We start from the raw sequence: 14,089 nt of genomic DNA, 5'->3' as shown, positions 1-14,089 counted from the left end.
CTGGAACACCGGCTCAGTAGTTGTGACACGTGGGCTTAATTGCTCCACAGCATGTGTGATCTTCCCAAACCAGGGATGGAACCCATGTCTCCTGCATTGGCAGGCGGATTCTTTACCACTGAGGCATAAGGGAAGCCCTAAAATTGTTTTATAATATATAAATAAGGACAAAAAGATTGAAGGCAGGAGGAGAAGGGGACGACAGAGATGAGATGGTTGGATGCCATCATTGACTCAATGGACATGAGTGAGTTTGAGTAAACTCCGGGAGTTGGTGATGGACAGGGAGGCCTGGTGTGCTGCAGTCCATAGAGTCACAAAGAGGTGGACATGACTGAGCGACTGAACTGAACTGAACTGAGGACGAAAGTCTTTTAAAATGGTGGCTATAAGCATGATCAGAGACCAGGTCAAAAAAGTTTTAACATCTTGTATGTATTAAAACAAGTAAAACTTAAACGTGAAAATAATCAGTAGAGCAAAGATAATCATGTAATAATGCGGCATGTGTATACAAACTCTAAATCCATTTTCTGAAGCTGGTAGAGAGCAAGTACAGTGGTCCCTCTATATCCATGAGTGATCGTTTCTAGGACAGCCACCACCCCCACCCCTCATACCAACATCCGAAGATGCTCAAGTCCCTTACATAAAATGGTGCCGTGTTCTTTATAACCAACACACATTCTCCCTAATACATTAAATCATCTCTAGATTACTTATAGTACCTCATGCTATGAAAATACTATGTAAACGGTATTAAATACAACATAAATGCTATGGAAATAGCTGCCAGAGCATGGTCAATTCAAGTTTTGCTTTTTTGGAACTTTCTGAAATTTTTTTCAAGATATTTTTGACATTGCTTGAATCTGCAGGTGTGGACCCTGCAGATCCTGAGCCCATGGATACTGGGGGCCAATTCTAATTTGTTCTTCATGCTCCAATTAAACCTTATGCTGTAGGTTTGAGAGGAAGCAGGAAATTAGCTGAATTAGGTGGGGGTTGTGACAGAAAGGTAGGAGGTGAAAGGGAGCAAATGCCTCTCAGCTTGGCCCACACTGGGGTGGTCTGTATTGTAGGGAACAGCCCACCACGCACGACTGACTGAATGTTTGGGTGATTGGGGTAGAGTCTCTCTCTTGCCCAAATGAGTGCAGAAGAGTCTCTTTTACCAGCCAAACCAGATCAGCCTCTTAGGATAACTCTTATTGCCAGAAAATAAAATAATTGCCTTGAAATAGTTTCAATCCTTGCCTAGGCTCTGCTGCCTGAGATTCAGAGTTAATTTGTTTGGGGGAGAAACTGTGTATTAGGATTTTTAAAAGCTCCATCATGGTTCTAATGTGTGGTTAAGAATAAGAATTGCTGCTCTAAAAATTTACTGACTCAGCAGTCAGCATTGGCCTAGGTTTTTTCATTTTGAAATCTGTGACTCAGCATTTACTTGATGAAAATATTTACATGATGAAAATATCTATAGATCTTCTTTAAGTATCTTAAACAAATGTTTCCAAAATCTGATTCCATTAGGAAAAATTCTACACGGGAGAAAGGATTCATTTAGGAATTATAGAACATAGTTAATTATGGAAAAGAAAAAGAAGCCCTTACCTTATTATAGTGATACAATGAGGATGTTGCCAACCAGCCCTGTTGAACAGAGGATCCCAACCATGGAAGGAAGGATGACAGTATCCACCATGCTGAGGGTTTGATAGCAAACTCTCCATTCCATGATTTGTTCAAAAGTTCAGCAGAGGTGTTACAACAGGAGGAGTGAAGTAAATTCGTTGTCCATGAACTCCCAGTAGTTACAGCTGTGAAGGAATAGGATGTGATTTATTTAATGACATTTTGAGGTAATTCCTTCCATATAAGTTTTTGTTAATTCCAAAAACATTTATTGGGGCTTTCTTTGCTCCAAGAATTCATGCAACATAAGATTCCAGGGTGAGTATGATTGCCTCCTGTCCATATGATGTGATGAATTACCAGAGGAGACATGGAAACAGTAAATTATTGAACAGTATACTAGGATAGTGCCTACATGTTCTCCACCTGATTGTAGTACACGCTTCAAGCACAGCTAATATCTACTCAGGACACACTGGTACTAGTTGTTTATAGCTGGTATTTGTTCTTGTTGACTTACATATCAGTCGTATTGGCTAGAACCCCCACAGTGCCTAGGTTGTTAAGTATATCTTCTCTATCTCTGATAAAAATAAATGGGAGACTCCAACGCTGATTGCTTAGAAAAGCAGTGGGATAAGACTTCCCAAGATGATTCCTGGCCTGTCTGGAGGGATGAGGAAGAGTTAGACCAGTAAAGGACTGTGTGGGAAGGGAACTGTTGTAGCAAGTCAGGGGACCATGTTCAAAGAAGAATTACGGCACAGGAGAAAATGTCCAGCAACCAACCTGAAAATAAAAAGTAAACAAAGCAAACCAATGGAGCTGGGAAATTATTTGCTTGGTCAACCATCTTGATAAAAGACATTAAAAAAACGCCATCTAAGTCTTGTTTCTGGTAATAGTAAACTGAGTAACTCAGATTAACCCTCTCACTGAAAGCAATAAAATATTATGAGCAAAATGTATATGTGGGTATGTCTGTGCGTGTGTGTGTGTGTGTGCGTGTACAGAGCAATTTAAAAATATTCAAGATCTGAAAAACTAGTGGGCCCTCCTTGGCTAGTTTTTAGATGAGATCCAGTAACTACAAGGTAAGAGGAGTATTGAATCATCACGGCTATCTTTCTCCAGAAGGTGCTTATTAATGCCACAGCAATTTGAACTTTGGGTGAATGTCTGTATTTTGTCCAGAGGGACATCAAGGCTCTCAGCCTATTAAAGGAGGGAAGTTTGCAGAAGAACCCTTCTTCTGAGTTGGGGCCCCAGGGGCAAAGTCTGAGCTATGAATGAACCTGATTTACATTTTCCTTTCTTACCTCCACAACCAGTGGGAGCTCTGAGGGAGCTGCCTTGGTGACTTTGGAATGGAATGGTGAGTAGACAGAGAAGGAAAAGAAAAGCAGATTTTCGCCAGGAAGCTCTGGAAGAATCCTCACAGATTTATACCATGAGTAGGCAGGCCATGGATTCTCAAGGCTTGAACTTAGGTGGTCCACGCCTGAAAAGCCCCCTAGATACCAAGTAGATAGAAAAGCAAATCCTTTTTAAAGGTAAAAACAACTATCCTCAGGTATCAGAAAATCCTCAAAATATTTTTGAGGACAATGACCAGCAAGCATGCAAAGATGCAAGCATTGCTTATATGCTGATTTAAATGGATTCAAGACTTAAACCTAAGACCAAACACTATAAAACTAAAAGAAGAAAACACAGGGAAAATGTCCGTTGACACTTGTCTTGGCAATGATTTTTTGGACATGACATCAAAATGAAGGAACAAATGCAAAAATAATCAAATGGGGCTACATCGAACTAAAAAGAGTCTGTACAACAAAAGAAATAATCAGCAAAATCAGAAGACAACCTACTGAACAGGAGAAAATATTTTCAAATCGGCCATCTGATAAGTGATTTACATCCAAAATACATAAGAAACTTATACAACTCACTAGCAAAATACAAGCAATCCAATTGGCTCGGATGGTAAAGAATCTGCCTCCAGTGTGGGAGACCTGGGTTTGATTCCTGGGTTGGGAAGATCCCCTGGAGGAGGGCATGGCAAACCACTCCAGTATTCTTGCCTGGAGAATCCCCATGGACAGAGGAGCCTGGTGTGCTACAGTCCATGGGGTCACAAAGAGTTGGACATGACTGAGTGACTAAGCACAAAGGAGTTGTATAGACATTTTTTTCCAAAGGAGACATACAAATGGCCAACAGGTATATGATAAGATGTCAACAAAACTAACTATCAGGGAAATGCAAATGAGACTACAATGAGTTATCTTCTCATACTTGTTTGGGTGGCCATTATAAAAAAAGAAAAGAACAAGTGGCAAAGATGTGGAGAAAAGTGAATCATTTTGCACTATTGGTAGGAATGTAAATTAGTGCAGCCACTATGGAAATCAGAATGGACTTTCCTCAAAAAATTAACAACTAGAACTACTGGTTTTAATGCACCACTCCTGGGTATACATGTGAAAGAAATGAATATACATCAGTATCATAAGATACGTGTACTCCTATGTCCATTGTATCATTATTTACATTTGCCAAAACATGGAGACAGTCTCAGTGTGCACTGATGGGAAAAAGAAAATGTGACACACACACACACAGGAATAATATTGAGCCATTAAAAGGAATGAAATCTTGCCTTTTGTGATAACATAGATGAGCCTCAAAGGGCATTGTGCTAAGTGAAATAAGATGGGAAGGACAAATACTATATGTTCTCATCTACAAGTGGAATCTAAAAATGTTGATCTTACAGAAACACAGAGTAAAATGATGGTTACCAGAAGTGATAAATTGACATAATGAAATATTGTACAGCATTAGAAGAGAACTGATAACAATATATAACAGATACAATATATACAGACACAATAACATGAATGAATCTAACAACTTAAGATTGGGTAAAAAGCAAAATTTTTTATAGTATGATTCCATTTAGGTAGAATTTTAAAACACGGGCAAAACTAATCTATATTATTCAATTCACTTCAGTCGCTCAGTCGTGTCTGACTCTTTGTGGCCTCATGAACTGCATCATGTCAGGCCTCCCTGTCCATCACCAACTCCCAGAGTCCACCCAAACCCATGTCCATCGAGTCGGTGATGCCATCCAACCATCTCATCCTCCGTCGTCCCCTTCTCCTCCTGCCCTCAATCTTCCCCAGCATCAGGGTCTTTTCCAATGAGTCAGCTCTTCGCATCAGGTAGCCAAAGTACTGGAGTTTCAGCTTCAACCTCAGTCCTTCCAATGAACGTCCAGGACTGATCTCCTTTAGGATGGACTGGTTGGATCCCCTTGCTGTCCAAGGGACTCTCAAGAATCTTCTCCAACACCACAGTTCAAAAGCATCAATTCTTTGGCGCTCCACTTTCTTTTTAGTATTATTAGGGATACATATTTGCTGTTGTTCAGTTGCTCAGTCGTGTCCTACTCTTTGCGACCCCATGGACTGCAGCACGCCAGGCCTCCCTGTCCTTTTCCATCTCCTGGAGCTTGCTCAAACCCATATCCAGAGAGTCGGTGATGCCATCCAACCATCTTGTCCTCTGTCATCCCCTTTTCCTCCTGCCTTCAATCTTTCGCAACATCAGGGTCTTTTTCAATGAGTTGGCTCTTCGTATCAGGTGGCTAAACTATTGGAGCTTCAGCTTCAGCATCACTCCTTCCAGTGAAAATTCAGGACTGATCTCCTTTAGGGTGGACTGGTTGGATCTCCTTGCAGTCAGTCCAAGGGACTCTCAAAAGTCTTCTCCAACACCACAGTTCAAAAGCATCAATTCTTTGGTGCTCAGCCTTCTTTATGGCCCAACTCTCACATCCTTACGTGACTACTGGAAAAACCATAGCTTTGACTAGATGGACTTTTGTTGGCAAAGTGTTGTCTGTGCTTTTTAATATGCTGTCTAGGTTGGTCATAGCTTTTCTTCCAAGGAGCAGGCAACTTTTAATTTCGTGGCTGCAGTCACCATCTGCAGTGATTTGGGAGCCCAAGAAAATAGTCTGTCACTGTTTCCACTGTTTCCCCATCTATTTGCCATAAGTGATGGGACTGGATGCCGTGATCTTAGTTTTCTGAATGTTGAGCTTTAAGCCAACTTTTTCACTCTCCTCTTTCACCTTTGTCAAGAGGCTCTTCAATTCCTCTTTGCTTTCTGCCATAAGGGTGGTATCATCTGCATATCTGAGGTTATTGATATTTCTCCCAACAGTCTTGATTCCAGCTTGTGCTTCATCCAGCCCAGCATTTCTCATGATGTACTCTGCATATAAGTTAAATAAGCAGGATGACAGCCTTGATGTACTCCTTTCTTGATTTGGAACCAGTCTGTTGTTTCATGTCTGGTTCTAACTGTTGCTTCTTGGCCTGCATACAGGTTTCTTAGGAGGCAGGTCAGGTGGTCTGGTATTCCCATCTCTTTAATAATTTTCCACAGGTACATATGATAACAGTAAAAATATAAAGAAAAGCAAAGAAGCGATAACTAAAAAAATCAGATTGATGGTCATTGCTAAAGAGAGGGTTTTATATATGGCTCTGCAGGTACTATTGACAGTAAAAATAGTTTTTACAAAGCAGTTTGACATCGACCATGTAGTTTTAAGGCAATAACCTAAATTTATGTTCATTCTTCTTTTTTAATGTTAGTACCTATTTCCATCTTATTTTTCCCACTTTTCAATTCAGTTACTTCAAACTTTAAAAATCAGCTAATATAAATGTTAACTTTGTGCTTTTGTTATGTTGAAATTTGATGCCAAAATATATGCAAAAACTTAGCAAAGGAAGTATTTTCAGGCAAAACAGTTATATATGACTGACTGAACTCTGAAAAATATCATGCAGAAAAACAGTCACGCTCAGTGACCTCATGTTGTCTTTAAAACAACAAACGTGGCTATTTGAAAAAGTCAAGATGATTTGTTTATTCCAGTTTTCATTCTGTTATTAGGTCATGAAAAAATATGATGTTTAAGAGTGATTTGAGGAGATACACAAAAATCTAGCATTCGAGATAAGAGGTGAAAATTTAACTTTTATGACAACTTCATTTTAGCATTTTCACAAAGTTGAAAAAGAAAATATGGATTATATATTCAAATTAATAGGCTTGGAAAACATATGTACTTTTGGAAACAGTGATTTAAGTTTAAGACATATGCAAACTTTTTCCAATGAATTATGTATAGCATATCCATCATCTCCCAAATCATTTATGTATTTCAATATCTCTCCTCCAAATAGAATATACAGGAATATAACTCCCCAAGTTTTAGCCAACATTCACACTGTGTGTTTCCAAGACTAAGAGTCTCACATCTAAAATTTGGGAGTGTAATCTATATGGCTATACATTAATTTTTTAAAACATTTAACAAATGTTAAAAATGTTAGTGACAACTCCTGGGCTATTTAAATCTCCACTCAAATCTCTTTATCTTCACCCTTCTATCTCACTGTACCTCTTGCTTTATTTTATTTCCCAGTTCTCAACTTCTCTGAGGAAGATGGAGACTTCAGAGAGTGGGGAAGGAAGTTATCTGTGAAATAATACTATGTGTAGAAAGAGTTCTGAAAGTAAACTGCAACCTTTAATCTAAAATTTTCACTCATATCAGTAAAAATCTGACAGAGTAAGATCCCTGGTATCTTGGCTGTGACTGTTTTCCTGTTGTCAATCAAAACCAAATACTTAGCATCTGCTGTAAATGTTAGTATTCTAAGTAAAGGCAAACTGATGCATCTGTGAAAATCCTAAGTAAAATTTTGTGAATCCATCATATTTTTAAGAACTTCCTTACTTGATCAATTCACCTAATTTCAAACTTCAGAAATTCATCAGTTGAATAATAAATTCATGTCAAGGAAAATAATCTCCTTGATCTTCATCTTGTCTTGTTAGCTATGGCGGGTGATGGCCTGCTTGCCCTCCAGATATATGACTGCCAAACATGAAAAGCTGGTGTCCAATACTGTTTAGTGCTTCACAAGGTTCACAAAATTCCATATACTTATATTCCTATCCTTAATAGACACTACTCATTAGTTAAATATATAGGAAGAAAATATGAATTCACTGATGGCTGGTAAATATTAGCTGTTGAAAACTTTTAAGCATTATTTTTAAATTGTTCATATTTTAAATCTTATTAATATTTACTCAGGAGGTTATTTTAAAGAACTTTTTATATAAACAGTGTCTCAATTGTTAAATATGATTTTATAATATCTAAGGGTCATTTTTATCCAGGTCAGCTCCCTCTAATATTACAACAAAAATCAATGCTTAAGGAATTCCCCAGCAGTCAAGTGACTAAGGCTCCATGTTTCTGCTGCAAGGGACTTGGGTCCTATCCCCGATCAGGGAACTAAGATCCTGCATGCTACATGGTGCAACCAAAAAAAAAAAAAAAAAAAAAAAAGCCAATGCTTAAATAAGACTAACTTAATAAAAACTCTTTTGCAGGAAACACCTTGCACTATCCCTGTCTTTCATCATGTGGTACCTCTGGAGTGACTCCATCCACCCAAGTAATCAATACTTTCCCTTGAAACTTTTCTGGGTAGAAAACTTTCTCATTTATTAAATCGCAAGTTTTGACACTGACTTGGAATATAACCCTAGAAAACTGGTCTTAAGTAGTTGAGAATGTCATTTTGTAAGAATATTTTTTTTTCTTTAAAAAACAACAAGGAAATTTATGCTTGTGAGGTTGGTGTTGAAAGAATACTGACAGTGTCAGTTTAATGTATTCTGATACACATTGTTCATCTATATACACTGACACCTTCATACATACACAATTTATTCATGATGACCAGGACAAGCAAAAGAAGGAATGAGTTTCAAGGAAATTAGACTTTTTTAAAGAAAAAAGAAAGTGTTAAGAAGTCTGAAAAGTGATAAGAATATGTACATGGCAAAGAGGAGCATGATGTGGAGAATAAATCAGAAGAACAGATGATGAGTTTATTTACATCTGAATGACAATTTCACACAATTTTGATTATTTTTAGAAATAAATCCTGAAATAATAATCCTCAACTATTTTTCAGTAACCATAGTCATGATGATGGGATTAAATGAATCTAATGAACCAGCTTTATGGCTACCAGTTACTATTTTCAAGTTAAATATCAGAAAAAAAATCATCTGGGGAAAAAAATCTGCTGCTAACAAATCGTAAAATCATTAAGAATGCTTCAATAATCACAAAGCACAAAATAAAGCAATTGTATATACCTGCCTTCACCCCGTCCATATACACATGCACACATACCTATGAGTTCCCGTAGATTTTCTCTCCAAGTTGTGGCCCAACTAACTGGGAGATCTCATTATTTTTCACCTGATCCACTCATCTCCTTCCATTCTGCTGAACCTGTCTTTGGGCAATCTTTATTTTAATGATCAGGTATGTTCAACTTTAAGTCATTCATTCACTCAACAAAACATTACAGTGTCTATAGCAAAGAACAAAACCCATAAGATTTCTGCTTCCTGGAGTTACATCCTAATATTTATGGGTTTATGGTTATATAAATTGTACTGCATTCTGCCAGTTGCAATGTGTAACTTTGGTTGAGGACTTTAACTCTCAGTTTCCCCCTTGGTAAAAGAGTAATAAGAACTGTACCTATCTCAAAGTATGGGGCAAACTGAGGCTCAGATAATGTTTTGTTGTAGGGTTGTAGTGTTAGTTTCTCAGCCATGTCTGACTCTCTGCGACCCCATGGACTGTAGCCCACGAGACTCCTCTGTTCATGGAATTCTCCAGGCAAGAATACTGGAGTGGATTGCCATCCCCTTCTCCAGGGGATCTTTCCAATCCAGTGATTAAACCCAGGTCTCCGGCACGGCAGGTGGATTCTGTACTGTCTGAGCTACCAGGGAAGCCCTACATCTAGGGGAGGGTGTTTCATTTACTTTGTAGGCATCATAGGTTTATATATTTATAAAAACATTTTTTGACTGGTGGTAGTAGAGTATCTTATTTCAATAGAACCAGCGTATTACATTCATTTTCTCACAGATGGGAGTGAAGTGGCTTGGGGAAGGAGAGAGTCTCTAATTTGGAGAAAGATACATATAGGCTAATGGTCCTGGACCCCCTAGGAAGATTCCTAGCTCAAAAGACTTCCTACACTTTGCCTTCATTGAGGACAGGAGTCATGTTTTATTCATCATTTTTTCCCTGTCATCTAATATAGTAGCATAGTATACATGTGAAATTGACCTTTCCCTAGCACCTCAGCAGCCACTAACTACATGTGGCTTATTGAACACATGAAAAATGGCTTGTCTGAATTGAGATGCACTGTAAATATAGAATATACACAACATTTTGAATTTGACTAAATATAAAAAAATAAATCAGTGCCTTAATTACAAGTTTATGTTGATTACATATGGAAATGATCATTTTTATATAATGATTAAATGAAATATATTATTAAAATTAATCTTACCTGTTCCTTTTGGCTTTCTAAATGTGGCTACTAGAAAATTTGTAATTACATATGTGGTTTGCCTTGGTAGCTCATTTTTCTATTGGACAGAGCTGCCTTAGAATGCTGATTAGAGAAAATGTCCTTGATAACATACAATAATTATTTATATTGCTATTATTCAATTTAATTAATGTAATTCTAACCTATCTCATATCCTTTTTAGCTTGCCTTAGTTTATCTCTTTTTTCATATCCTTTTAAAGGACTATATGGGGTATAATCCTAAATAAGATTAAAGAAGAAAATTTCTGAAAAATTTATGTTCCTTCTTGGCAAAAACAGTTAAAATAAAAATATATATATATTTTTAATCACTTGACTCTTTGCCCACCTAATCTATAAGCTTTTTATTTTAAGAAGAGAGTCCATTGCTGAAAATCTGCTAGTGTTAAATAGTCTCATATGAATATAGTGGCTTATGTTTGGCACATATTTTGATTAATTTGATAATTTCAATTTATATACTGATTATTATGTTTTATTGTTTGCCTATAAATTAATGAGAAAGTAAGCATTCTAAAAGCACACTGGCAAGCTTTATTCAGTCAACTGTGGGGCTTTGTTAAATACTAGTTTCCAGGTGAAGGAGTTTTCCTCAGTACCACAAACTCTCCCACACAGATGAGTGAGATGGGCCAAAGGAAGCTCAGTATACTCCATCATCCTCTACTATATCTGAACCGTTCTTATGCTAAGGAGAGGTCACCTGACCTGGGAACATCTGGTTGTCAGGGCCGGGCAGGGCACAGTGAAACAGGTTGCTTTTGTATGGGAGTACGTGGGTATATTTGTATGTATGTTTGTGTGTGTGTTTATTGCAATCAGTAATCATGCCAAATACTTGGATCCGTGAGCCACTCTATTTTACTTGAGTATACAGAAAGAGTTAAGAGTTTTATTAATTAAATAAAATGTACCCAAGTTATTATGAAATTTAATGAAATACAACTGTTACTGTGATGCATGATAATTAGCTCTAAGTCACAGGAAATTTTTTAAAGACTGTCATTTTGTCAACATTAATTTTTACACAGTTGAATCTAATTTTTAAAAACTTCTCTATAATCATAAAGTCTTCCCTGCATCAGAACCATTCTCTCTCTCCCTCTCCATCTCCTCCCTTTCCATTTCCCCCTGCCCTTTCCAAAGATAGAGACCCCCGAGTCTGCCTAAGCATCTCCAATCATCCACCCTCTCCCGCTTCCCACCCGAGGCAGGGTTTCCCTACACTCTGCAGACCTTGAAGCCACACTTAGTTTGGGCCTTAGATGTGCATCTGCTGCTATATTTCAAGGGATCTTTTTTTTTCTTTTAATTTTTATTGGGCTTTAGGGGATGGGATGGGGAATACCTTCGTAAGTTATGCCCCACTAGGAAGATGTCTGTTCTAACTTTCCTGGGATAACTTTCGGAGCCTTTTCTCTTTCTTGGAGCTGCTGTTCTTGCTGGCAGTAGCCTCTTCAGGTCCACTGCTGAGTGGCTCCTCCTTGGAAGACAATTTCCACTTTTCTTGGGGACCCTTTTGTTTTCTGACTCATTAGGGTCACTAACTGGTTCTTCTTTGGGAAAAGATTTCTTCCTCTTGGGAAGACTTCCAGTGCCAGGTGTCTCTTCAAGATCACTACTAACTAGCTCTTCCTTGGAAAAAGATTTCTTTTTCTTGGGTTTGGAGAAAGAGACAGATGGGTCTTCCATTCCATTCTCCAGAGGAGCCTCCTGGGGCTTTTGCTTTTTCTTCTTTTTGGGTCTTTCACTTGTCTCCTCACACTCCTCCAGGGCACTACTATTTTCTGAAGAAGCCAGGGCAATTGCAGCCAGCCTTTTCTTTTCTTTCTTCAAGCGTTTCTTCTCCTGTTTCTCGAGCTTCCTAGTAATCTCAGCAGCCGCTTCCTCTGCCTGAACCATTGCCTCCTTCATGACATCCAGATTCTTTCTGGGAATCTCTCCAGTCTCATAGAAGGACAGCTGCTCCTCAACTTGTTCTCGAAGCTTCTCCTCCAAAATACTGGTGGGCATCTCGGAGAAGCAATTGATAGGTGAGACAGTACTGCATTTGTTTGCCAGGTATCAGGAGATGCGGCCTTTGTTCTTGGCAGCTGCTCGGCCAATGAAAGTAGAGTGGAAAATGAGTCCGTATTTTGGGGTGTTAGCCCTTGTCTTCAAGGCTCTGGAAACTTGGTCCCTTTGCTGGACCTAGGGAATCACTCAGACACCAGGGCTGGTCAAGGGATCTTTATAACATCCCCAATCCCGTTAGCATGGGATAGAAAGAAGAAACCCAGGTATGGTGTGAAAAGGTGGTACCCCAGGGAGAAAAAGGATACATGTCAATGGTTCTGGAACCCTAGCATTTGGGGTTCTCTAGCATTTGACCCCTAGTTTGGGATGAGAAAGTGTAGACATGGAGATAGAGGATGGGGAGAGAAGGGGAGTAGACCATCTGCGAGGCCCAGCACTTCTGTAAGAGGCCCAGGTATCTCTTTATATCCCTGGGGCACAGCCTTTGATCGTTTTAGTCCAAGTTCCTCCTCTTCAGGGTAGCCAGGAGCTAGACACACAGCGGGGACAGAGGCACGCGGACTTTCCTTCTCCACCCTCACAGGTCAAGCATGCTACCTTCCTGGAGGAATCTGACAGTTTAGGGCCTACTCCGAACCCTGTCACTTTCTAGCTGTGTGACTTCAATAGTCACCAACCTCTCTGAGCCTCATTTTTCCCACCCACGTTTTCCCCATTGGTGAAGTGGGAGAATGATACTCTCTATCTTCGCACTTGTGGGGGTTTAATACAATGAAGCACCCAAACATTGCTTAAAGCAGAGTAGGCTGTTGACAAAAGTTCTTTCTTTTCCTCAGGCCTGAGGCATGAACAAGTCTTCCACCCTCTTTCCCCATTTCCTGCTGTCTCCAATTTCCCCCACCTGTATTTATTTCATTTCACGTCTGAGGATCAGAGTGTTAAAAATAAATGCAGAGGGGATTGGGGGTGGGTGAGTGTGGGACGCGAGGTAAGGGAAAGCCTTGCTTCCTTCCAGGTGGCATGCAGGAGGGAGCGTCATGGTGACAGGTAGAAGTGTCCCAGTGTCTTCGGGGCATGTCCCATCGTTTGTCCTTTGTGGATTGGGAGCTGTGACTCTCCTTCCCAGGGCACCTAGGGCCTCTGAGCAGACACTGCCCTGACCACTGGATCTAGTGGGCTTTCAAAGGTTCTGTAGAGGGAACCCCCATATCGTACTATGGGACCAATCGAGTTAATTGAGAAATTTGGTGTCTGGTGGAACAATTGCTGCACCTTACACATTGAGCCCGTCACTTGTGTTAAGAGGTACAGGCTCAACTCTAACGAGATGCTAGACTTATCACTAGATTGCAGTAACCCTCTCCCCAAATCCATTTCTGGGGTTTGAAGAAAGCAGGCTGACACTACACATGAAATTCATTCCCTCGTAGCATCTTGGACCCATAGGACCATACCAGGTTCCTCTTTAAAGTGCCCGGTGGTTTTCCTGCTGCTGCTGCTGCTAAGTCGCTTCAGTCGTGTCCGACTCTGTGCGACCTCATAGACGGCAGCCCACCAGGCTCCCCTGTCCCTGGGATTCTCCAGGCAAGAACAGTGGAGTGGGTGATGGTTTTCCTACTCAATCTCAATTTCTGTTTAACAATCAACATTAATATTTCAGAAACATTGGGTGGGCTGCACACTGAGGGTTCTTTATTCCCCAAGCTCTTTTCTTGGAATATATTACTCTGTGCAGTTTAACAAGTTGTGCTAGGCTAGGAGTCAAGCAATCCTGACCTTATAACTATCTTGTCATAGCCACGAGGCAATAGATGAGGGCATGTCTGCTCTGCAAAAGGCCAATTCAGTTGTGACATAAAACAGATGTTGTGATCCAAATGAAAAACAAATAGTGGGCTC

At 39.6% G+C, this 14,089-nt stretch overlaps 1 protein-coding gene across 1 annotated transcript in view; it reads right to left on the bottom strand.

Moving 5' to 3' along the window:
• The window catches only part of MCHR2 (melanin concentrating hormone receptor 2), a 39,406-nt gene extending 27,219 nt beyond the window's left edge, over positions 1-12,187 (bottom strand). The window contains 3 exon segments of the mRNA XM_061131812.1: positions 1,631-1,722; positions 1,725-1,820; positions 11,938-12,187. Coding sequence (XP_060987795.1) covers positions 1,631-1,722; positions 1,725-1,820; positions 11,938-12,187 — 438 coding nt within the window.
• Positions 12,188-14,089: the final 1,902 nt, after the last annotated feature.

The sequence above is a fragment of the Dama dama genome, chromosome 28 (genome assembly GCF_033118175.1).
Source record: "Dama dama isolate Ldn47 chromosome 28, ASM3311817v1, whole genome shotgun sequence".
Classification (NCBI taxonomy): domain Eukaryota; kingdom Metazoa; phylum Chordata; class Mammalia; order Artiodactyla; family Cervidae; genus Dama; species Dama dama.
The sequence above is the reverse complement of the archived record's forward strand: the minus strand, read 5'-3'. Positions and strand labels throughout refer to the sequence as shown.